Genomic DNA, 26,817 nt, shown 5'->3' on the forward strand with positions numbered 1-26,817 from the left:
AAGAGCAGCCATCTTTGTTTATGCAGACGCGTACATGTAAGGCCTCAGGAGAATTGATTGCTAAAGGCACTCGCATGGCGAGAGCAGCGCATGCGCTGCATTCGCCAGGCAAGACCTAAGAACTTGGGCATCTGCTTGATAACAAATAGGCTTTTGACCAGCAAACTGGGACACTTTCTTCGTTGGAAGTTTTGCATCTACGGATAAAGCTAAACAGCATAACTTCGTAGCAGATGTCTTTTTTGCTAAAATTTGGCAACTGCTCTACAAAGTTTTCAGTTTTGTACATTTGATATTATCGGCACTTCCAGAACTTCATAATCAACCCAGAGTGTAAAACCAATGTACATCTTGAAATATTGGACCAGTGCTCATATGTTCTCATAGTTGTAGCAATCACAGACACTGGCATATTAGACGGCTTACTGTAACTGAGGAAATTAAATATAATAAAATAAACTTTTGCTTTAGTTCATGGCAATGTTTGAAGCTGCCTAAATTCTGAGTATTACTGTGCAACTGGCATCTCATTATGTAGACATAGCTTGATTAGAACGAACGGTTGCAATAGTGTCAAAAAGGGGACTTCCAAGGTGGTTTGCAGTCTCCTCCAGTGATTACAGAGTGCATCTTCAAAATCCTCAACCAGTACTGGTCTCCAGGAACACTTCTCTGGTCCCGTTTTTGCCTAGCTCCACTGGCTACTAGTGCATCAGGGATTAGGTTAAGAGGGCACAGTATATTGTACAAAGCACATTATAGGATGGTCCCTGAGTACTTGATGACCAAGCCTCACCCATATGCCCCAATTTGGAACCTTCAATCACCTCATTCATTCTTGTCCACTTTCCATGATGTAGGAAGTGCTGCTGTGCAACATTCTGAAAAATGCTCAAAGATATGGCTATTTGCGGCCTAATGTGTTAATTTTTCTTATGAAGTCTTTTGGTGCGCATGTGAATAAATATATAGTTAGTATAGTTAGTAATGGTGATCCACAGATTTATCATGTTGCTGTTTCCTTTAAGAATTGTTACTTAATCACTGGACTGATAACACTAATATATAGTCTAGAAACTTCATTAAGTTGACCATCAAAACATAACTGTTGCATATCTGCTGGCGATGTTGAGGCATGTTTATTTTGTACATTTGGGATCTTAAAAAAGACACAAGATTTTCTAGCGAGGTTTATATGTATTCCTGGTATAAAATGATTTATTAGTTGTCCATTAGTTGTCCATTAAATAATTTGCATTCGTAGGGAGTAAGAGGTTACTTTGACTTTGACTAATTCAAGAACGCTTCAGTTTAGCTTCCTAAATTAAAATGATTTTAATTCAGCATCCTCTTACTAGTATTCTAGATTTACTTTTCTTTAAAGACGTAATTGTAAGTTTTAAAACCCTGGCATTAAATGTCCCAAATGGACAAATAGTGAACGGTGGTTTAAGGCATATATCATACATAACATTATTGGATTACTTGCTTATTCAATTGGTCACGTTTACGGTTATCGTGCAGATAACATGACTGTCAACGTTTTAGGGAGGTTTAACTCAAAACAGCTTCCTAACTACACTAGTCCGAGCCCTGCTACCTAGCACCTGGATACCCACACTGGTGATTAGCAGTGCTATACCAATTCTGATTGAATGAACCTCCTATCATTGAAGCCAGGCATCGGTGTTTTATTCTTTTGATATTGCTAATGTTTCTGCAATTTTCTTTTACCTTTTTTTATGTTTTCTTCATGGTTAGGTTTTCCAGCAGCTGCAGCATATGGACCAGTAGCAGCAGCAGCTGTGGCAGCCGCAAGAGGATCAGGTAAGGGTTCTCCAAAGTGGTGACTGCATAGTGTACACTCAGAATGCACCGGCAAACTGGTACTCTTGACATTCTTTGTCAAAACCACTTTGCGATTTCTGTCTTTTTTCATGTTTTTTCCCCACGCAGAGCCAGAGAAAAATATAGTTTTACAGTAAATATGTAGAAGCTGTCAAATACAGTGTTAAAGTAGAATATAGAGTTTTGATTTCTCATGAAATTTTACATGGAGGTAACAATGCTACATTTCATGAACAATCCAGCTTCGCCTGTATTGCAATCTTCAGTTATGACCAATTGACCGAGTATTGACAAACCACGGTTCTGACCTACTTTTATGTGCAGCCAAACTCGAACCACAGCATAGCACCGCTAATGTTTTTCTAAGTATTCATTAAAATCCATCCCATTTCTCCACTTGTTATTTAGGCTGCATTGCCACTCTGCACACAGCAGTGCTTGGTTTTGGAGGAGATGTGGTTTACTGGTTGATTTCTCATCTATAAATCCTAAACTCCTCCATGTCAATCATTGCTTCCCCAGTTAAATAGCATATGGCTATGTCTCGAGCTGCAGGAACTCTACGAATTGATATTCAGAGCAGTATCCAACATTATTGGGTAGGTAATCAACACAGAAGGGAAAACTGTTGTTAGGGATTGATTTCAATTACCTGAATCTGTTGATAGGTGACTTATCTTCCCCCTCACCCCCTGCTGACCTGGAAAATGAATTGTGTGTCAGTGGAAAGGCCAAGCATATTGATTATGCTTGTAGCATTTTATAGCTTCGACTGATATAAAAGAAATGGTGTCAGATAGACTTGAGGAATAACTTTTAATGGTGAATTAGTAAGAGATACGTGACCAAATTAAGAGATAAAACTGACTTTGTCATTCACATTATCTCTGTCCAACTGTTTTATCTGCTGCAATCAGGAGTGCCCAAAAGACAACTTTTGTTAAGAACTCTTTTTAAAAACTTGACATCTGCAGTTATTTGCTTCTCTCCCTCCCCTACGTAAGATACATGTGGCGACAATATGAACCAGGATTGTCATTTTGGATCCACCATTTTCAGAAACGTGAGTTTTGTAACATGTCGAGTGAACAAATAAATAGCAACTCTCCTTTTTGCTGTCAATTTAAGTTACGTTGTTTACAGTTACAGGTGATGTAGATGTCTGCCTGCTTAGTACAGAAAAGGGCATGCAAGTACAAGGAAGCATGATGATGGACAATAAAGTTTAAGAGTGAGGTTTTCAAGCATATTCCCAAGTGTCCAACTTCTACTGCCCAAAACTGTTTATAAACAGCATAACCATACTTCTTTGCTCAAAACGCGATGAAATGAAGATAATATATGTGACGTTTATATATTTTTAGATGCATTTTTTTAAAGGACTGTGCAGGTCACACTATTCTCAGCTATCCAGTCAACTCCGATATTCAGGCTATGAGAAATGTCATATTTGAGGTTTTCGGTGGGGATCATAGATGGTAGATGACTTCTGAAAAGCTCCCTGGTCCCTCTGACAGCAAGCGCTCCTGTTTCGCTTTCATTTTTCTTCTACACGTATTTGTCATGCACCTACCTACAGTAGTTGTATGTCCCTCAAGACAGAGCACGTCAGTTTTAACTCTCAATAACAGACATCCTAATTTAACTCTATTTCAAGGCCATTGTGTACACTGTGATTTAGCGTTGTGCCTTTTTTTAGCTGAAAACAGCTACTACAGCCTATTGGGATGATCGGTACTAATCCACATAAAAGCTCAAGATTCGACCTAAGAGTTGTGTGTCTCCCAATGTGCTTTAGCCATCAAATATGATTTTTATGGAGTCGGGGGAACCAAGTTGACTGTCTTTATGTTCCTACAGGCATCATATTGTGTGTGCCCTCTCCTCTGCCAGGTGTCCTATGTCCATCAGTCAATATTTGAACACAATTCATGTTTTGTGTGCTTTATACATATTTAGTGGGATTTTTCCACTTAAGGGCTTAGTCGGCACCCTATCACTCCTATTGGAAGAGATAAAGGGATCATGAGAAGCTTGGCTAGAAAAGATTAGGCTGCTTCGACTGTAAACCTGTCCAGAGCATTTCCAGGATTTGAATGGGGACAAAGTTGATCTTTCTACCTCTCGAAAGTATAAAAATTCCTAGTTTGTATATGCTGATTCATAAGAGACGTTCATTTTGTTGTAAGTACTTTTATTTGATGCTACAAGTGTTTGAGCTATACTAAGCTCTCTGTAACTGGTTCGTGGTCAGCCCTCCCAGGCCATATCCCTCCCTTTTTTCACGGATTGGGCCTCACCAGTTGGAGAACAATGTGCCACTCGACCGGAAGGCTACAATTCATCCTCTGACTACTGACCTAATGCTCTGGAGTGGAAACAAGCTTGCATTTAAGCGATGTACAAAATTCCCGTAATAAGTCCTCTAGCTTCATGAAAAGTCCTTATTCACTTTTTAGATCTCATTTATCTTCCACTTGTTTGCCACAATTTGCTTAACCCCTAAATCTACCAAAAATGGCTCTTCTGTACATGAGTAATAATATTGTCCCTTCATCTTCCCACATGCCTCTTTAAAACAAGTAAATAAACGGTCTACTGGATTGAGCATTGACGTTGGTTTGCCACATATGTTCTTAAGTGCAGTGTTCGGTATGCGGTTTAAGGTGGAAACTGTTTTCTGCAAAAATAAAATGCCACTTATGGAGGCATCAACCTGTCCTCAAATATGAAATTCTAAGTGCTTGTCTTTCTGTGATGGCAAATAAATTGTATGAGTTCAAGCTCCAGTTGCACATATAATTATATTTTCGGGTACGCCTACAAGGCCCTGCACAGCGAAGGACCAGCATACAAACGCCTAACCTTGTACCAACTGTCCAGGCACCTCCGATCTACCTCCCTCTCCATTTCAGACACCTGCGATCCATTGAGCCAACTGCGGAGGACGCTTCTCGCACCTTGCAGCGAAGGCATGGAACAACCTTCCCCTGCACCTCAAGACTGCACCACCATTCCAACAATTCAAAAGAGATCTAAAGACCTGGTTATTTGAATAAACAACCTCCATGCAGCAGTCAGAATCTCAAGCACATCAAGACCCTCACGGTGATTTGCCGTGCTCTATAAATTACTTATTAATTGAATGATAGGCCGCTGCTGTAAGAGTGAGAAAGACTCCTTACTGGTTTAGTAATACCTGTGGAGCTCTTGATCATGTGTGGTTGTCTCCAATTAGAACTTTGGTTTTTGAAATGGCACTGGAAGAAAGAAAAAGTTTAATAGTATAGGATTAACTCTATAAATGTCATTTAATAATAATAATAAAATAATAATTAACAGCCTTTTCACTTTATCAGTATTTACTAGAGGATACCTGCAAGTACTAAGGCCCATGCTTTAAGATCTTTCTACTTGTGTCATAATTTTGACCAAACCACCTTTTCTAATTGATTAATAATTATTTTTATAGCAAGAAATCACCTTTAAAGGGGAAAGGGCAAAAGGAGAGAGAAGTACCCACTTACTTCGTGAAGTCCGATCCAATCTTTTTTGTTGAATCAAGGAAATGTCATTTGTATCTATCATGCTGTGGCTGCATATTTTCACGCTTTTTGACCATGATCTTAGTATTATTTGTGAGATTAAAGCACCTTTTGGCTGGAAAGAGAAGTCAAATAAGTAGTTTTGCTTAGACCTTTGCTTTTCAGTTGGCTACTACTTACTATTCTAAGCAGGATAGTCATTAAGATAGTCCTACAGTAGAGACTTACTGATATTCCAGTGAAAACAGTTCAACCGAGAAGTAAACCTCCCATAGATCCACCTGATATACAACAACACACTTTATCTCTGAACTGTTTGATTTGAAATTCGTTTATCAGGCTGAAAAGCCTTGCATCCAAGAAATTGTATTAATTTGTTGCTTGATGTTACTCTTGTGATGTGCCAATATAGGGATGTCCGATACCACTTCTAGACATTTTTTAACAGCTCTTGGTCATACCTTTGATGGTAAATACATTTAAAGAGTACATACAGAAGGCTACAGTTTAATAGTCTTCTATCTGCAGATTCCTCACCTTTAAATATTCCCACGGCATCAGACTCTATCCAGAAAATTTTGAGCAGTACCTCTATGCACCAGTATGTGGCGCCACATCGGCAGTGACGCTGCGGTGCCCATATAGGTTCCACCCTGGTGCTCTGATATCAGTTTCTTTCTTTCCAATCCAGAGAGCAGCTACTTTGGTAATTTTTTACCAAATTTGCTTGTTTTTTTGTGGTAGACATTTTTTTTTTTTTATTGATTCAGTTCAAAGCCATTTATACCAGAAAATAAACATACCAAGAGATTATATAATATCCCAAAAATAATCATCTCTCGATATTTTTACATCGCATTTTGTAATATGTGCCAGTAAAATTTCTATGGATACAAAAAATGGTTTTAATATAGGGCAGTTTGAGAAAATATGCACAATATCTGCTAGATCACATTGACATCTATAGCATTTCCCATTATTATGACTACTCCATTTTGACATTTTAAGTGGTGTATGATAAAGATTAAATAAAGTTTTATAATGTTGTGAATATAGATTGGCAGATAAAATAATTTTATCAGCCATGCATATTGATTCATGAAAGGGTACTTCAGATGTACCTAGTCTAGTACACCATTTTAATTCCTGCTGTTCCAGATCGCCCTGCTGTATATTTAGCAGATAATTATATATAATCCCTATGCGTGTTGGTTTTTTAAGTATTTCCATAAATTCATTATGGCAAAGTGGTACAATATTTGGATGTGTAAAAATAAAATTCCGTATTTGCAGATACTTAAAAAAATCATGTTGAAAAAGACTATATTCATCTTTTAACTCTTGAAATAAAGCAAATGTGCCATTTTTAACCATATCACCAATGGTTGTTATACCTTTTTCCCGCCATATGCCCATAATACGATCCCTAAATATCGGTGGAAGCAATTCTATAGAATTACATGGAGTATAAAAATTGATGCGTTTTAATGAAATAAGCTTCCGTATAGATCGCCATCCTTTAAATGCGGACATAATAAGTTTAAATCTGGTTCTTTTATAGTAGCTTGGTTCTAAAAACCGAAGCAACATTTGTTGAGATTGTGGTCCAAGTAAAAGAGAAAAAATATCTGGGCTTTCAAATGTAGGTGGGTTCCACCTATTGAAAAATATTTAATATTTTGCATTAAACATGCCAAATAATATAAAGCAAAATTCGGAACTCCCCAACCCCCCCTTAAGATTGGTAATGTCATATATTTGGTTGCTCTCCGCGAGGACTTCCAGCCCCATAGAAAACGATCAGTTATAGACTGCAATTTGCTCAATTGTAATTTGGATATCTCCAATGGTATTGCTCGAAAATAATATAAAACTTTCGGTAAAATAGTCATTTTTAAGACATTACGTCTCCCAACCAATGATAAATGTAAACATTCAATTTTCTCTAATTGACTTTTAACTGATGTTATTATGTCTGACCAATTTACCATAACTAGCTGTTGAGGTAGCAGTCTAATTTTAATGCCTAAATATTTAGCCTCTAGAGTAACTCTACTATCATTGGTACATAATCCTGCTGAGCATATAACTTGTGTTTTCTGGATAGATGATTGTCTTCTCACCCCAATACCACCTCATCAAAGTCTGGTAAGACGAAGAAGCACAAGGAAAAGAAGTTGGTGTTCTTTGGCTTCACCCTCTAGACTTTGTACTTCTAGGCCCATTCCACCTGCAAACCTGGTGTCTAACCAGAGGTTCCCAGTACAGGCGCGATGCACTCCCAACTTAAGGATTTCTATGACACCATGCATGCCATTTTTAGGCCACTGGCTCTTCTGGTGTTTGGTAACCATTGGAAGGTGTACCCTCTACGTCAGCTAGGCCCTCGGGATCTGCTCCAAGATTCAGACTGATGACACAAAGGGTGCCTTCATCCAGCCCAGCTCCATCCCGCCTGGTGCCAATGCCGGCGCTGTCCAGGCCCTATCATCCCCTGGACTTTCCACTCATTGGCAAGCACTACCTCTCTGAAGGGGGAACGTGGAGGAGGTGTATGGCCCCCAGAGGAGGACTTTTAAAAGTCAAACTGGTATGCGGATCTGGGTGTAGCCAGTGGCTTGGATACCACCCCAGACTCTGGGCATAGTTTCCCCTCCCAGCAAGGCTTCGGAGGATCACAAGCATCTTTTGTCACTGTCATGTGCAGGGCAGCAGAGGACTCGTATTTGTTTTTTTAAAGATTTGCACTATTGTTCCTAAATACACCCTTTGTGAAGGCACAATGGGATTTTAATTTGGTTCTTACCTACTGTTTGTGTTCTCCCTTTGAGCCTCTGCATAGCTGCTATTTGCAGCTCTTGGCCATTAAAATGGTTTTCCTTGTGGCCATTACATCAGCCAGGAGAGTCAGTGAGTATCAGGCTCTGTCGGTTCACCCTCCATACTCAAACTTCTTCCTGGTCAAGCTCGTACTTCGGATGAGTACTTCTTTCCTCCTGAAGGTTGTCACCCCCTTTCAAATTGGCCAGAGCATCAATGGGCATGCTTTCTACGCTCTGCCTCTTCCTTCCAAGGAGGAGAGATCAATTGTATTGATCCTAAGAGAGCGCTCTCCTCCAATGTTAATTGCACCCCAGACCATCCAGTGGATGAATAACTCTTCATTGGGTTTGCTGAAAGGAAGAAGGAAAAGGCTGTGCAGGACCCACCTCCCTATGGATAGTACTCTGCATAAAAATCAGCTTTGCTTTGGCGAAAAAGCAACCCCCGAGAGTTTGCAGGCTCCCTCCACCAAGACCAAGTACACTACTACTGTGTTAGTGTGCAGGGTACCTGTCCTGGACAACTGCCAGGCTGTTACATGGACATCCCTCCCCACGTTCAGGAAGCACTACTGCTTGAAAAATCAAGTCTGTCTTGGTGGGTATTTCGCCTGTTCGTTCCTCGAGGACTTTTTGATCAAAGCCAGTTTGCAGACTCACTTCCAGGTATTGCTCTAATCTAAGGTGAATAATTATGCAGTTAGAAGTCTCTATCATAAGAACAGGTTTCTTACCTTTGGTAGCTCTTTTTCTGTTAGAGACTCTATGTAACTGCAGATTCCTCACCGACACTCCCATCCTCACTGCTCTGCGAACTGGCCTCTTCAGCCAAAAGATCCAGTTCGACTCTGCACAATCAATCAATCATGCCATTTGTATAGCGCACTACTCACCCGGGAGGGTCTCAAGGTGCTTGTGGGGAGGGGTATGCTACTGCTCGAACAGCCAGGTCTTGAGTTGTTTCCTGAAGGCGAGATGGTCCTGGGTCAGCCGAAGGTGGATGGGGAGGGAGTTCCAAGTCTTTGCAGCCAGGTAAGAGAAGGATCTTCCGGCGGTGGTTCTTCGGATGCGTGGTACGGCTGCGAGGGCGAGGCTGGTGGACCGTAGCTGGCGGGTGGGTGTGTAGAAGGTCAGGCGGTCGTTGAGGTACTTGGGGCCCAAGTCGTGGAGAGACTTGTGTGCGTGGGTGAGGAGCCGGAACGTGATCCTCTTGTCGACGGGGAGCCAGTGCAGGTTCCTCAGGTGGCTGGAGATGTGGCTGCGTCGGGGGACATCCAGGATGAGTCGGGCGGAGGCGTTCTGGATGCGCTGGAGTCTTTTCTGTAGCTTGGCTGTGGTTCCGGCGTAGAGGGCGTTTCCGTAGTCCAGTCGGCTGGTGACGAGTGCCTGGGTGACAGTCTTCCTGGTTTCGGTCGGGATCCAGCGGAAGATCTTGCAAAGCATACGCAGGGTGTTGAAGCACACGCAGGGTGTTGAAGCACGATGAGGAGACGGCGTTGACTTGTCTGGTCATCGAGAGGGAGGGGTCCAGGATGAAGCCCAGGTTGTGTGCGTGGTCGGTTGGCTTGGGTGCGGTGCCCAGGGCTGGGGGCCACCAGGAGTCGTCCCAGGCGGAGGGCGAAGATCCCAGGATGAGAACTTCCGTCTTGTCCGAGTTCAGTTTCAGGCGGCTGTCCTTCATCCACTCGGCGACGTCTTTCAACACGTTCGTGTAGGCAGGTTCTGGCGGTGTCGGGGTCTCTGGTGACACTGGTCAAAACAGAAACATTGTTTATGCAGCTCTACATTTTTGGCACAGAAATAGTCACTAAATAAACTGATATCAGGCCGCTGCGGTGGTGCCTATATGGGCGGAACCTACTGGTGCTCACAGTTACTGCTCAGGATTTTCCAAATCCACTGTGATGCCTGTCAAATATTCTAAGGTGAGGAATCTGCAGTTAGTCTCTACCAGAAAATTATTGTACACGATGTGATCTCACACTGAACCTAAGTTTGCCCATACCGTTCCTGATGGTTTATGCTTTCTCCCTCTAATTAAAAAGTGTAGAAATACATTGCCTTTAAAGCTTATAAATGCATACCATGATTCGTGTAGTGTAAAAGCACATTTTTCAGTTCTGTGAATTGGTCTGTATTAAGCTCATTTTACACTCCTTTGTAAACCTGTAAATTTTCATGAGAAATGTTTAGCTGTTTGGCTGGTAGTATTCAAGTTAACTTTATATATGTGTTTATTACGTACAGTGGTCATAGATGAAGCACTTGGCTGTAATACTTCTCTTGGTGCAACAAAATATAGCAAGCAAAATATTCCTCAAAATCATGAGTGGGTTGTGAAAAAGTTTTACACATTACTGTTAACATTCATGATGACAAATGAAAGCTTAGTTCATTGAACATTTATGGGAATAAACCACCAATGGGCATACTCTTACACAACATGTAATTGCGTCATGGACTGCCTAAAATGTCATGGTGGAGATTTATTATTTTACGGGGTACTGTTGTGTAAGCGTTTACACAAATATTTATAATTTCCCATGATACTGATGACCTTCACCAGGATGAAAAAAATCTGAAACCAGAACTCTTCACAAAGACTTTGCGTTCATTGGTCTGTGTGTTCGCTTAACTACTGCATCATCTCATGGTCTCATTGCCTAATCAATCACTCCAGCAGAAGCCATTCATTTAGTATTCAGTTATCCAAACTACCATAGCCAAGTAAACGTCCTTCTGCAATCATTACACTTGGTTCCAGCAAAGTCTTTGGTTATTGCCATTAGATAAAGATTGAAAGGAATCAGCCTTTTGTCTTAGAGCCACTGTGCATGGTAAACTGCAGTCCAAGTATCTGAGGTTCATCATTCAGTGCCGTACCACCATTAAACGTTGTTTAGGTTAAGTCCAGATGGAAATAAATGGACATCCTTTGTATTTTAACTTGATGCTCTGTTATTGCTCAATGCTCTGTTAATCCAGTGAACAAGCCTTCATTTCACCACGTTTGTGAGAACAATTAACGGCTCACTCATGAGAACAAAGAATCTTTTCTATTAAAAACGATATTTAGAAATGGTTTTGTGGAATCTGATAATGAAAAAACATATCTCTAGAATCACTCAGCTGCAAGTTTAAGATTGTACTCCATTGCTGATACTCAGAGCCTGTTGACAATTTTTGGTGTGATACATAATAATGATTCCTACCATTGAATGATAATTTGACAACCAGGGGTGGATTACAGTTTAGGTTGTAGAACTGAGTTATTCATGAGATTGAGAAAAGACAGAATCGTGCATTTTGTGAAAGAAAATCTTGTGTGCACCAAAGGTAAGATGACGACGTTCCATGCAAACTGGCACTTTTTTAGGGCTACAAAGGACTTAATACCACACCTTGTTTATTTCCTGCCACGTCACAATTACCCCTTAAGAATTTGTTAACATCTATGATGTTTTCTTTATCTATGGAACAACTTGATGTGTATATAAAGGATAATTAGCAACCCTTATTACTGCCTCTCCCTCAAGCATATCCTTTCTTTTCAAAAGGGGTCGGTACTACAAGGGCCGGTGAGTGGCACCCGTTAGCATATGAGAGGGTATGGAGTGATAAACTCAGCTCCTCTTGTGATTGTTCTGGGTTTGCTTTGTACTTTCTTATGCCATTATAACTCGTGCATCAATCAAGACTGTGCCTGAAATAATTTTTTCATTCCTTGATGTTTTTATTTTCTTTACTTTATTGAAACTATAATTTTATTTTATAATGTATGATTCTTTCGTTTGCAATACAAAAACAAATTCTAACCTTTGATTAACACTGCCCTTTCCAGCAAGTTTAAAGAGCAGCAAGGCGTTCTCACTTCTCCAATAACCATTGTATGCAAAACAGCAGATTTCCAAGCAAAAATCTCAGGGAGGAAATGGAAGGCTGATCTCGGCCTATGTTGCTACGCAATTGTAATCATTAGGTGATGAGGCATATAGGCAATCAAATCACATATCTACAAGTGCTAAGGCATCGCTGTTTTAAAAACAAATGTTTTCATATGTTTTGTTAAATTCGACAATACATGGATATTACTCCCACACCAGAAAACAGTATATTTTGTTTCGAAAACTGATGTCACCATAAAAGTGAGAGAGGTAGGAATACAGAGCACTCCAAACATCCTAAACTGTTCTGACAAACATTCTTGCAGGTCTGTTCATTGCGGTTAATTGTTGTGCTAGGATAGATGTAGAGCACACCTGCATACATCCATCAAACCTTTTGTTGATGAAATTGCCCCAGTGAAATCCTCCAAGTAATATTGATCTAATAAATTGCAGACCTGACCTGGTCTATGGGTTATGTTTAAATTATTGCAAAGCAAAGTGAGGAAATTGGAGTGAATGTAGCTGAAGAACTCTAGTAATGCTCATAAGTTGGACCTTGAAAAATGCTAAGAAGGCTTATAAGGCGTAATTGTCTGCAAAAGTATACAATGGTGAACAAAGGAAGGGATCTTCCAACTTTACTAAGACACTTTTTTAGGCTTTGAAGCAGCCCAGGAGAGCTAAATTGTTAATTAAGCAGACAATATGATGCATTCACTTACATCTAACAGATGTGCCATGATCTTTAGCTTTGAGGATATTTGTATGGATGAAATAGTTTCTTTCATGGATTCTTCTTGGAGATCCAGGCCCATCTCTGACTTTAAAGGAATGTCCTAAACAGCTGTTACCCTTTATTAAGAAGATTGCGACTCAAACACAATTCTTTGTCTGTGTTCTCGAGGAGCAGTAAGTGATATAATAGCTAGAAAAATGTTTAAAGTGTTTTACATAACTCATATTATGTAATTCACCTACTAGTGTAATCTAAGCGTGATTCTTTCAATAGGTTATTTATTGCACAAAGGTTGATAGGTTGTGTCTTTCCAATGCATAAGTGACATATGAATGACATTGATCTGTTTTTCAGTCAGCATATTTTTAAGTCCCACTTTGCATAGAATTTGGTAAATAGTTTGACAAAACCCAGACCTCCATGTGTGATAGCATTTTTGCCCACAGTTAATGTTCTACCAGGACTTAATCAAAGTAGGTTAAACAGTTTAACCACTATTTTGAAGGATTGAGGAATTTATTCTAGTAGTATAGTTGAAATAGTCTTTTGTAAGTAGAAGGGGAATCAGTTTACTAACAATTGTAGGAAACAATTCCACAGTGTGATATTGTCTGGGATTTTAACTTGTGGGGTGATAGTCAACCATGTGAAACTGATCCTGCATTTTCTTAGACTGCACCCAAGGAGTTTTTTTTCCACAGGCCTTTACAAATTAAAATCACATAAATATCGCTGGGCGTACCTTGTTCTCAAAAACGTAGGGATTCTCTAGCACACTTACGAAATATAGATTTTGTTAGAGCAATGAATGATTGAAACTTAAACTCTTCATATATGTGGTTCCAAAGCCCCTTCCTATCATGAGCGGAAAAAGGCCCCATAGAACAATACAGTTGACTAAAATGTGTCGATGACAACACATTCTACATGCATGCTTGCCTGCTGATGTAGGTCTCACAAAGTGTACTTTAAGTACTGCATTTGTTAGGTCTTGATCATATGTAATGTTATACCTGAAAACTGCCACACATAATTTTATCAATCCCTATACCGGCTTTGCTAATACTTCATACTTGCTTATGTGATTGAAAATGACATGAACACCACCCTTTGTGCATTACACAACCTTTTAGAGAAATTATATTTGTTATTCGAACAACATTAATAACACAAATTTGATCAAACTCTTTATGGGACTTGATCTAGTGCATTGTTTTATATTGAACCACTTTTTCAACCGTTATTGATCACTTATAAGTATATAGTCCTACAGTGGACACTTGAACCATTGCCATTGTTCTTTTAGTGGGCTTTCAGTAGTTGTTCCCACCTCACTTCTCTCCTTTTATCTAGATTTTTTTTTTGCATGGGAGATTTAGCAGTTTGCATCTAGCTGCACAGGTTTGAGCACTGACTTCATCTCATTTCACTTTAAAACTTAACAAATGTGTTATTTAATAACGCTTCCAAGTACCAACATCAGTTTAAAAAAAAGTAGATACTCCAAAAGACTAAGTTATTATTTCAGGAGACTTAAGTCAAACACTCAACAGAATAAACTGGTGGTTCAGTCCAGCTGACATTTCCTCCCTGCTGATTAGGCTATAATAGAATAAAAACGGTTTTAGATATTTTTAATGAATCTTTGGTAGAGGAGGAAAAGCTCCACTCTTGGGTTAGGAATGAAAACAGAAACCGAAGACAAAATGTATATATAATACTTGTCTCTTCACGGGGTATGAATGTCATATTCAAACATTGCCTCTGAACAAAATCCGGTTGAAAAAATATACAATACCTTTATGTCACAGCTAATCACACAGAGTAAACACTACAGTACAGGTTCATTCTAAAACCCCTTGAGTTGCCCCAATCCTTGGCTGCATTGTGCGAGGCATTTTTCTCTATGCTTTCTTCACTGTCATTTTGTACATGTTGTACTGTTCCCTATCTGCATAATATGTACAGCAGTCAGCTGATTTCCAACTAGATTTGCTCACTTTAGGTTCCAGTAAATTCTTCCTTCAAATGTATGAGGAAAGACTATAGCACTTTGGGCAGATTTTCATCTGGCAAATTTGACTAAATTGTAGATTTTAGTGTATGTTAAGACTTTTGGTTATATTTATATAGTGTCATTATTTTTTTTATTTTTCATTTGCGTCCTGAAGCTCTAACTGCAGGACATTTTGCCCTGCTCTATAACTGGCACACCAAACAAACGTATGTAATATTTACGTTGAAGAAGGCAGTGCAAAACAGTTTAGTGAGCTGAAGCTTTCTGTAGAAATGTTTCTCTGGCAGATGGTTGAAGTAAAAAAAAAATCAATTGCAAGAATGTTTATCCTTAAGTATACAATACCATGGTATGTTAATAGGACCCTAAAAAATGAATGTGTGCACAAAGCTCATAGTTCAAATTTGTATTCTCTGCTCATTGGAAGTCAGTGCAGGAAACTAGCAGTAGTGGAGTAATATTTCCTGCCTAGAATTGAGGTGGTTTAGCAGCTCTTATTTGGGCTTCTTCTAATCTGGGACATTAGCTTTTGCAGTTCTACATTTAGGCATATGTTAGCTCTTCAACAGTGAAGTTCTCTAACACAACCGCTTCTGTCAAACTCTGTATTATCAACAGCCGTTCCAGTCTCCTTTCTCCTTATCTAGTAAATGGAATAGCTGTATCCTTTTTGGTTTTATAATGAAAGAAAATCATTTTGTTTTTTAATAGAAAGGATAGGGAATTTTAATGGGTTTTGAACCATGCAGTAGTTGAAAAAGCATAAGTTACGCTGAACAAACACTTGATGACCCTAACTGACCCTAGAATTGTGAAAGAGGCTGGTCAAATTAAACGAATTATTTATTACGTAAAGTTACAGATTGCTAACATTAAGGCAAGCGCTAATACGATGCACATATAAGGAAGAAATCAAGTTGAGCATACTGTTCAAAACAACTTAAGCCTCCGAATTCCACTGAGTGCAAAAAGAGGTTCAGATGTTGACAGTACTTTCTCAAATGTTTGGCCTCCTAAGTTGGATGCAACATCTTTAGCAACACGTGGTGGAACCTTTTAAGAAATCTTTAATGGATGAGCAATGTTAGAAAGTATTTCTCCCTACCGAATGAAGTGGGACTTATCTGTGACATAAGGCAGCTTCTTTCCTTAACACAAGGTAATTATCATCACTGTGTTAGGGATATGACAGGTTCATAGTAACCCTGATATTTTAAAGAGCAATGAGCTGACCGCATTATGTTCAGAGTAGTGTTTAGATTGGCTTTTTCAATTAAGATGTACTGTACCGGCTTAGGTTAGGATTTGGTGCCCTACTATGGCACTAGGTGTAATAAGTTCCCAGCCAGGACATCTTGCTGCCCTTGTTTCTTGCCAGCTATAGTAGATTAATTATTGTGGATTTGATCCTCATGGTGAGTGTGAGCAGTTATGTTTCTGTTGTCTTTTTCTTGTTTGGTTGGGGCTGCTGTGAGAGAGTGTGTCTCTGAGGTGCTTCCAGCCTCTCTTACACTCGGGCCTGCACGCCTCCTCCTCTCAAACACTCTTCTGAGCTCACCCTGCGGGAAGGTTTGTCCACACCTATTAATTCCTCCTCTGTGTCCAGCTTCCTGTTAGTAACAGCTGGTTGCATGTTTTTGCTTGTTCGGATGAAAATCCGAAAAAACAACTCTTATTAACTCTGCCAAATGTGTTATTATTTTTATTTTGTGAACACTCTTGTGTTGGTGTCCATATAGCTTTCCTTTGCATAAATGAAATGAAACAACCACCCAAACAAGCACCTGTCGTCCTGCATAAGCATTCCACACCCCTTGTCTGTTCTTAGATTGTATGTATCTGTTGGACTGAACTAGATGCATGCTCTGTAGTAGCTGTAGATGTAGTGGTAGAACATGCATTGTTGGGTTGATAACCATAATTTTCGAATTTTATAGCCGATAAAACGCCTCTTAGTCTGCAAAAACCATAGGTTGACCAAGAAATCCACCTACAAAACGAATCACGAATCGCTGCTTAGTGTCGGGGTCCAAGATTTGATGAATAGGCCGCTGCGGTTGTCCGGTGCACCTCTAGCGCTGCCCCTGTCATTATGACCTTTCAGCAACACAGTTTCTATGTCATCCCATTTACTATCTAGGGCACTCCATTGAGCCCTAGTTAGATGTGCAGCACTATAGCAATTTAAGTAGTACATTGCAGTTTGCTCAGCAGTTTTCCACATTTATGCAGAGATGTACCTATGCTGAGTCACGACTGGTGTGATTAGCTTGCCCACTCCTTTTTTTCCTTTAGGGCTCTGGTATTTGTAGTCCACCACGTATGATAGAAAGCAAGCTGCAGGTAGCAGAATTCATTTAAGAAGCACAAATGGATATGTTAATTTCCTGTCACTTGTCAACCTGAGGGGTCTTTTTTGTTTTAGCTGAGGTTCTAAATCTAAAAATGATTTTGCCAGACCACCAGGTAGTGGCACCTCTGCAATGTTGTTGTTGTAACTTAGTCCTTTCATACTAAATGTTCAAAAGTATGTCCACCCCAGTCATAGTGGGAACGAAGTATTGCAAGCCCCTCAGTTAATTCCTGGTTTCTTGGGTTCTGGTTCTGAGCCCAGGCAAACACCTACTCAAATTTAGCACTTCAGTCAACTAAGGTATTAGCCCTAATACACTATACCTTCTATGACACTTGCTAACCCATTCTCGTTTGGTCAAGTAGGTTTTTTAAAGTTACGTCCTATCCACTTTAACCTAATCATAGTTTATTTTTGTGCAACATATACAGTGCTTGATAGTGGTTCCTTGTTCTGACCGATACTCTTCTGCACATTATTCTCATTGAGCCATTTGTTTCGCTAGAGAGAAACATATAGGTTTAGAACCACGTAAAGGATAAATATTTACAAAATATTGTGTTTCCAGTTAGTCATTGAAAAGAAAAAGGGCCTCGTTTATTCTGTTGGATGAGTATAATCTATTTTTCCCTTTGGGCAAGCACATCATTTGTTAGAGTGTAAAATGTTGCATAGAGGCAGAAGTATATGGTTTGGTTTATGAAGGCCTTTAACAGGTGGCATATTTTGAGAAGAATCCATTTCAGCGCTATCCTACTCTGAGATTGTAGGCTTTTTTGATGGATGTAATACTCATGGAGATGCAAGCATTGGTGCACGCGAGAGGAGCTCACGTCTTGCTCTTTAACCAAACACACTTAGTAGCAGTGTTAACCTATTGGTACGCTAATGTGTACTTAGCCTGTTTAGTTTTTATCAAAAATGAGTCCAGTGCAGCCGACCTGAGTATGTAATTGAAATACTGAATTTAATTTGTTTTCCCTGAATCATTTTGTCAGAATGTAACCGAAGGACGATTCATTTCTATTCTGTCGGTTCTAGCCTGTGTGGGCTTAGGTAATGTGAACTTGCCCGGCCGTGTGAGCGCTTGTTTATACAGAAGTGTCTCGTCGCTTGTGATTGATGGCAGGGAAGCGCCGGCCGCTAATGGTGTTTAAAAACCTAGTGAAGGTACAAATTACTTTCAGGATTTTGATTGGCAAGCATAACTAATTAATATTTAATTAGCAATTAGGTCAATTTGGATTGCAATTTTCATTTGCATATTTTCAGAGTAGTTAGGACATTGCTTTCCCCATGTTTGAGTAGAGGTTAACGGGCCATAGCAGACCGAGCCATGATATCTCCCAGCACCTTTAACAAGCGAATAGGAGAAGGCAGCAACTGTTACCCCTTCCCTCAAATATTTTATTTAGGTTTTATTTTCATATATTAAACTTTATGGTAGCTCTTTCTTTAAACCCCTGTCTGTCAAACTCGGAGTCTTTACAAAACAGAGTGTCCTGATGACTAGGTCTTTGTAGATGTTCCTGACAAAGACAGGTTAACTGAGCTAAACTTTTTTTTTTAAAGTATAATTTAGTAAATGTGTCCCTGGAATGGTCAGACTGCTCTGAAACTGTGGACTAGAGATAGTTGTCTGATTCAGTGCTACTAGAATAAATAGGAAAAATAAACATTCAGCTAACTTTGATTGCAAATTTATTGGCTTGCCAAGCGTGCACTTTATCGACTTGTGTGATACAGTTTCATATTTATTTGCAAGCTCAAAGTATCTTTTCTATAGAGTATGAGATAGGACAGAGTGCACATTTCAACAATTATAAATGTATAAGTGTCTGTTTGTAAATGTGTATCCCTCTGTTGATCGAGTAGCCTTTATAAGCTACAACTTCCAGAAATATTGACCGAATTTTGAAGTAAAGACACACCTATGTTTGTACGGGAACAATAAAACTTTGTTTCCCGAGGTTGAAGGGGATTCCTTGGAAACACATCATTGGCTGTTCATACTATTTGGTATATGTTGAAATTAGGGTTAATTTAGTTCTGATATTGCTGTTCAAGTGCAGAAATTATGTTTTCCTTAATTATGCTTTAGAACCACTTTGGTTAGGGTGGTGCCCTTCTGTGAATGACCACCACGAGACTGCCAGATTTTGGCAGTCAGGTGAGTTGTATCTGTATCTAAAAGACCCAATGTTTTGGCACTGTCTTGGTTTTTATCCTTCCTAATGCTTTTATCTTCAATATTGTAAAAAAAAGGTTGTATGACAGAGGCACGCATGGCTAAACAACGCTTGCCTCTACTACGCAGCCCGAACCCCGAAAGCGTCATAACGCATGCCTTTACCACGCAATTTTGTTGTAAAGGGAGGACAGGTAAGAGGTTAATGCGTGTTTAAGATCGCCCCAAACCCGCCCTAAGCCCTATAATTATATTCCCCGCCCTGAGGCCTAAAGCCTGCTCTGCCCTTCAAAGTACACCTTCCCCACTCCCTTCCCTGAGGCTTTAAAACCTTGCCCCTTCCATAAACTAACCAGCCCCACCGCCCTGAGCCCTAAAACCTACCCCCACGCTGTCCATAAAACTACCCCAACCTCTCACTGTCCTGAAGCCTAAAACCCTGCCTCAATTGTTTTTTAGAGTACCACAACCCCCCGCCCTGAGCCCTAAAACCTCCTCTCAATCCCAGCCCTTAACACTACCCCAACCCCCTCCCCGCCCGGAGTCCTAAAACCCTGCCCCTTCCCAAAAGTACCCAGACTCCCCCCTCAGCCCTAAACGTGACCACCCCCTCCCCTAAAACTAACCACCCAAACCCAGCCCCACTTACCTGTCTGCATCTGAAGCTTCCTGTTATGACGCTTCCTCCCCTTTTCCCCACCCATACTGAACACTAGACCTTTATCTGCCTTAACCACACATTTTCCTGATTAAGGCAGATGCGTGGTTCAGGCAAGCATGGTTGTGCTTGTGTTAGAATGGCAAGCGTGGCTCTTACTGCGTTGTTCCAGCAGTTTTCCTTATAAAAATACCAGAATGGAAGGTGCACTTTTTTTTTTTTTTTAAACAGGTGATACGCTATGTTCAGTAATCGAGTTCAACCCCTAAAAGCACTGCGATTTGAGAACACATTGATTAGTGGTCAAAGAGTTTATAAGTTCAATTTATCCTGATAGAGTATAGTGCAATGTTGCACATTTTGAATGAATAATACCTAAAAGAACGTGCAAGATAGGGGGTAGGGAAGGGTGTTTAGACTATTGCACAGGGGCAGAATCCTGTCCAGTGACCAATTTTTTCACCATTTTAATGATGAAATGTTAAGCGCTGTGAAGAAAATGAACCAGCAGATATTGCCAATATTTATTTATTTATTTGCTTGTATAGCGCAGGAATTCGACCCCCGTAGGGGTATCTCCGCGCTTATGTTCTTACCATAAACCAAAAGCCAGAGACCAATAAACAAACAAGAAAGATGCAGGGTTTAGATTGTCAGGAACAAGTGTGTCTTTAGGGATTTTCTGAAGGCTCCTAGGTTGGAGTTTTGTCCCAGGGTGAGGGGTAAGGTGTTACAGAGAGTGGGACCCCTATAAGAGAGTGCTCGACCACCCTGCCTTCCCTCTTAATCCGCGGAACTTCAAGCAACAATTGGTTCCTAGAGCGCAAAGAGCGACCTGGCTCGTAGGGTTTAAATTTTTCAGTCAAGTATTTTGGACCAGTACCAAACAGGCATTTATGGATTACGCAGCAAATTTTGAACTTGACCAGCTGGCGAATGGGCAGCCAGTGGAGTTCGTTCAAAAGAGAGCGAGAGGGGGATCTGGCTGGGACGTTAAGGACCAGTCTTGCTCCCGTGTTCTGGGCTACCTCTAGTCTGCCAAGTTGTTCCTCGTTGGCAGAGAAAAGAAGCCCGTTGCAGTAATCTAACCTGCTGATCACAAGCGTTTGAACCAGTGTTTTCCTGTGGATATCTGCTAGGTACGGAAATGCACACCTCAGGAGCCCAATGACCCTAAAACAAGATCCCGTTACCTGAGTTACATGATCTTTTAAAAGCAGTGACTGGTCAAGCCGTACTCCAAGATTTTTCACTACCTGTATGGGGCAAGGAGCAGGTCCTAAGTCCAGAGGCCACCAGTCGGGTGACCAGAGGAGAGGGGCTTCTCCGAAAAGCATGACCTCCGTCTTGCCCACATTACATTGTAGGCAATTGGAGGTCATCCAATCGGCTACAGCTCTCATACCCGCAGCAAAGGTGTGTTTAACTGCTGGCGTCAGGGTCTGGAAAGGAAACAGAAGCTGGGTGTCGTCAGCATACGATATGGGCGTGAACCCATATTCTCTCACAATGTCGGCCAAGGGGGCCACATACACATTGAAAAGTGTGGGGCTTAGGCATGAGCCCTGAGGAACCCCCTTGGTGAGCTCCCTAGAGATGAAAAAATGGGAGCCCAATCGGACATTTTGTGAGCGGCCCGAGAGAAAAATCTTCAGCCAGGACAAAGCAGATCCACCTATCCCTACCCTCTTCAGACGACCGATAAGAATTTCGTGTGACACCGTGTCGAAGGCAGCGGACAGATCCAACAGCACCAGAATAATAGAACCTCCTCTATCCTGTGCCATCCTGATGGTATCGGTCACGGAGAGGAGGGCTGATTCGGTGCTGTGATTAGGTCGGAACCCAGATTGCGAGTGGTCCAGACCGCCCGCTCCCTCGATGAAATTAGACACATGTGTGTTCACGTGCTTCTGGGTCACCTTACTAAGGTGGGGTAGGAGAGAGATCGGGCGGAGATTGGAAAGATCCGACCATGGCAGCGCCGCGTTCTTCCGAATAGTGTTCACTATCGCCTTTTTCCAATCACTGGGCACTTGCCCTTCTTTAAGGGAGAGGTCAATCACCATTTGAATACCTGTAGAGAGCAGATTACCTAATGGAGCAACCATTTTAGCAGGAATGACATCTGTTGGAGACCTTGTCTTGATTTGGCTATACAGGGAGACAACATCAGATAAACTGACTTCCGGAAATACAGAAAACAAGGTGCTTTCACATTTGGGTGTCCGGAGGACGGGGTAATCAACATCACTCCTGAGATTTGCGGCCTTTGTGATTTTCTCACTATGTAGATCTTTAGTAAGGGTCATACAGGTGATCATGTCGTATTCCATAGGTCACAGCACTGAAAAGTCCAAAGATTAGTTGCTTATAGGATAGAAAGTCTGCATCATAAATCGTCTGACAAGAGACAGACTTTTTGTGTGTAATTTGGAAGAGTGGAGGGACACAATATAGGGCAGATTTATATAGGTATCTAGGGTTGAAACAGAGTAAAAGAATTAGGCAGTTCCCAGCTAAGGTCAGGATCCTGAATATGGTCCTGCCATCACACTTGTAAGGGAAGTGTAAATATAACAAAAGGATGTTCTTTCAAGCATAGTGGGGTGGGGCAACATGACTTACCAAATTTGGGAAAAAAGGCATGGGACTGACAGTTGTGCAATCGTCATGGAAAACAGACCTGTGGTAGAGTAGTGCATGGTGTTCAAACGATCAGCATACTGATCATCAGATTTATCCTTAATTTGTTTGATGGTTAGTCAGGTGACTCCTGACTCGCCTGCTAGCCAGGTCGCCCCCACTCGGCTCCACCGGTCCCGAAGCCTCGCCGCTGTTGCCAGCGCGAGTTTGAGACCGCTGTCTCTGCCACCGCTGCCCCTGATCAGAGCCTCCTGCGCCTGTAATTCATAACTTGCATCCTTTTGCCGTGTACTTATTGTGCTTTACTCTTCGTGCCTGTATTCTTCTCACGCCCACTCCTTCCACTGCCCAGCCTTAGTTCCCGCCGCGCCCCCCCCCCCCTTTTGCCTCTGTATCCCTGGTTGTATTTACTGTGCCCCCATTCTGGTGCCTATTTTCTCTCGTGTCTGTGTTTTAATTCTCCCATTGTACTGACCTTATCTGCTCGCCTTGCTTGCCCCACCCCCTTTTTGCCTTCTGTGTCCTCGGTTGTTCCCGCTGCTGCCCCCTGCGGCTACGCCCCATCGCCGCCCCGCTCCCGCCTCCCAGCTGCTCGGACGAGCCTGTCTGCGCCTGGACCGCGCCCAGCGCCAGAACCCCTAGACCCTGAAGCCGCCACAACACCAGACTGCACTACGACTCCAGCACCCTCCACGCACTCAACCCCGGACGAGATCACTCCTGCTACCGGGCCATCCCGAAGCACACCCAGGGCCCTTCACCTGCCGGAACTGCAGCTTCACCAGCATCCGGCCCGCCAAACCATCAACCAGAGAAGCCAGCATCCTACTCAACACCCGCTCCGCTCGCAAGCACGCCATCGAACTCTGGGACCTCCTAGATTCAACTACCCCGACTTCGCCTTCCTGACGGAGACGTGGCTGAATGCCACCTCGGCACCAGACATCGCCATAGCCATCCCTGAGGGCTACAAGATCTCCCGCAGAGACCGCACCAACGGAGTGGGAGAGGGAATCGCCATCATCCACAAGGACACCCTCAGAGTCTCAACCAACACTGACGACACCTTCACTGCCGCCGAGCACATGGAACTTCCAGATTCACACCGGCCCCAACACCACCCTCAGAGGAACACTCGTCTACAGACCACCCGGACCCCGACCACAGTTCAGCGACACCATCGCCGACCTCATCAGCACCCACACCCTCACCTCCACGGACTACTTCCTCCTCGGGGACCTGAACTTCCACCTCAAGAACAACAACGACGCAAACTCCACCACCTTGATCGACAACCTCGCCAACCTCGGACTCAAACAGCTGGTGACGACGCCCACCCACGCCGCTGGACACACATTGAACCCTATCTTCTCCGCAAGTCCCCACGTCTCCTTCAACCACACCACCGAACCCCACTGGACTGACCACAGATGCGTCCACTTCACCTTCAGGAAACTCACCACACACCACCGCACCCAACAATTGCCACGCCGCTAGGTCACCAAGGACCAACTGACCACCACCCTCGCCCTGGGCCCACCCGCCGACCCCACACCACTCGCCCACGTCGCACGACAACATAACCTCAACATCATCACTTACGCCTACGACACCCAACTGATCATCTCCCTCACCGCCAAAGCCAACCTCTACAGAGGAATGAAGGCCGTCGCAGAATGGATGAAGGACAGCAGGCTGAAGCTGAACTCAGACAAGATGGAGATCTTCATCCTCGGCCCCACCCCATCAGCCTGGGACGACTCCTGGTGGCCAACATCGCTAGGAACAGCCCCAGAACCCACCGACCACGCACGCAACCTGGGTGTCATACTCGAATCCGCCCTCTCCATGACCAAGCAAGTCAACGCCGTCTCCGCGTCCTGCTTCAACACCCTCCGTATGCTCCGCAGGATCTTCAAATGAATCCCTTCCGACACGAGAAAAACCGTCACCCAGGCCCTCGTCACCAGCAGACTGGACTACGGGAACGCCCTCTACGTAGGAACAACAACCAAGCTACTGAGACGGCTGCAACGCATCCAGAACGCCTCGGCACGACTGATCCTCGACATCCCCCGACGCAGCCACATCACACCCCACCTGAGAGGCCTGCATTAGCTCCCCGTCAACAAGAGGATCACCTTCAAACTCCTCATCCACGCACACAAAGCCCTACACAACACCAGACCAGCATACCTCAACGACCGTCTCAGTTCCTACACCCCCACCCGCAGCCTCCACTCTGCTAATCTCGCCACAGTTCCACACATCCGGAAAACCACTGCCGGCGGCAGATCCTTCTCCTACCTTGCCGCAAAGACCTGGAACACTCTCCCCACCGACCTACGACAGACCCAGGACCTGCTGGCCTTCAGAAAACTCCTCAAGACCTGGCTCTTCGATCAGTAGCAGCCCCCCCTTCCCCCCCACCAGCGCCTTGAGACCCTCACGGGTATATAGCGCGCTTTAAAAATATAATGATTGATTGAAGAGACACCTTCTCAAGCATGGTCTAGTTGAAAGTCCTGAGTGCATTAGGAACTTGAAGTGACCTGCTCTGATTGTCTTTTCTCTGTTATAACCCTTGTGCGATGTAAAGACCATTTGTAGCCATAAGTGTCTTCTTAGAGTGTTTGGTAAGCACTTCCTTTCTAGTTTAGAGTGATAATGGTTTTTCCATTCAGCCATACAGCTACTCTCACAAGGGGCTGCTATAGGCCGTCTAGTGGGAGCCAGACAGGAAATACACAGTAGGCTATGCGAGGTAGAGAAGCGCATGCGTGAACTTGAAAACGCGGTGGGGCTAGACCCTGGCCGACGGACTGATCTACAGCAGTGTAATATTGAACATGCTGAACTACTGGAGACCCTGAGAGTGATAGACTACGGGGCCTATTTGAAACGACAACAGTCAGAGGCGGACAGGTCCGGGGCTCTGCTTGCCCGGTTGGTCCGGGATGCCCCTGAGAGCCCTACACTAACATCTATCCGAAACGCGGCGGGTGACTTGATACACACTCAATTGGGAATCAACACTGTATTTAAGACTCACCTGGAGAACCTCTATGCTCCCCCCTCTGTGGTGGACAGGGACGAAATGACGGACTTCCTGGATGACCTGACGCTCCCAGTGCTGGCCCCTGGAATCCAGGAGGCTCTAGCCGGACCTATAACACAGCAGGAAATAAAGGTAGCAATCCACTCGCTTAATCGGGGCAAAACCCCGGGCATGGATGGCCTACCAGGGGAGTTTTATCAAACATATGCTGATGTACTGGCCCCTGTCCTGGAGAAAATATACACCACGGCGTACGAGGCTGGCCATCTACCGGCTACCACCATGCAGGCCCTGGTGATATCTATCCCGAAACCCGGTAGGGACACTCAGGATGTAGGTAATTACAGGCCCCTCTCCATGCTCTCCACGGAGTATAAGATCCTTAGTAAAGCTATTGCCATGAGGATCCAACACCACCTCCCTGGCCTGATCCACACTGACCAATGTGGCTTTCTCCCAGAGAGGAGTACCTCCCAGAACTCGAGGCGACTCCACGCTCTCATGACAACTACACCCCACAACCTACCACACGCTGGTTGTATAGCACTAGACCTCCGTCAGGCATTTGATTCCCTGACGTGGAACTTCATGTTCGAAGTTCTACATCGCTTTGGTTTCCCGGATGGCCTTCTAAAGTGGATCTGCTTATTATATACAGGCCCGACGGCCAGGGCACGCACGGGGAGACACACGTCGGACGGTTATGAAGTCCACAGGGGCACCCGACAGGACTGCCCACTGTCGCCACTACTGTTTGTGCTGACGCTGGAACCCCTGGCTATTGCACTTCGCGATAGAGCTGCGGAGGACGGCATACCGGTGGAAGGCACCGACCACATGATCTCAATATATGCCGACGACATCTTGGTGTTCCTCCGGAACCTGCGAGGAGACCACTCTGTCCTGGCGAATATGTTTAGACGATTTGAGGTCATATCTGGGCTGGCTATAAACCCAGGGAAGTCCCTGGGTTTCTTCTTTCGAGAGGGCCGACAGCCCCCCCTTGTACAGTTCGGGGCTCACGAAATCCAAGTGGCGCCGACCACGTTCAAATATCTC

The 26,817-nt window shown here is 43.0% G+C and overlaps 1 protein-coding gene across 12 annotated transcripts in view; it reads left to right on the plus strand.

Moving 5' to 3' along the window:
- MSI2 (musashi RNA binding protein 2) overlaps positions 1 to 26,817 on the plus strand; it is a 1,965,164-nt gene that overhangs the window by 1,605,413 nt on the left and 332,934 nt on the right. For 9 of the 12 annotated variants that reach the window (XR_013608601.1, XM_078679727.1, XM_078679728.1 and 6 more), the window contains exon 11: positions 1,762 to 1,827. The exons of the other annotated variants lie outside the window; for them this stretch is intronic. Coding sequence is in view for 8 of the 9 variants with exons in the window: in XM_078679727.1 (XP_078535853.1) it covers positions 1,762 to 1,827 (66 nt within the window). In the remaining variant the exon portion in view is untranslated. The remainder of the gene's footprint in view (positions 1 to 1,761; positions 1,828 to 26,817) is intronic. 12 annotated transcript variants of the gene reach the window in all.

This window comes from Lissotriton helveticus, chromosome 3_1 (assembly GCF_964261635.1).
Source record: "Lissotriton helveticus chromosome 3_1, aLisHel1.1, whole genome shotgun sequence".
Taxonomy (NCBI): Eukaryota; Metazoa; Chordata; class Amphibia; order Caudata; family Salamandridae; genus Lissotriton; species Lissotriton helveticus.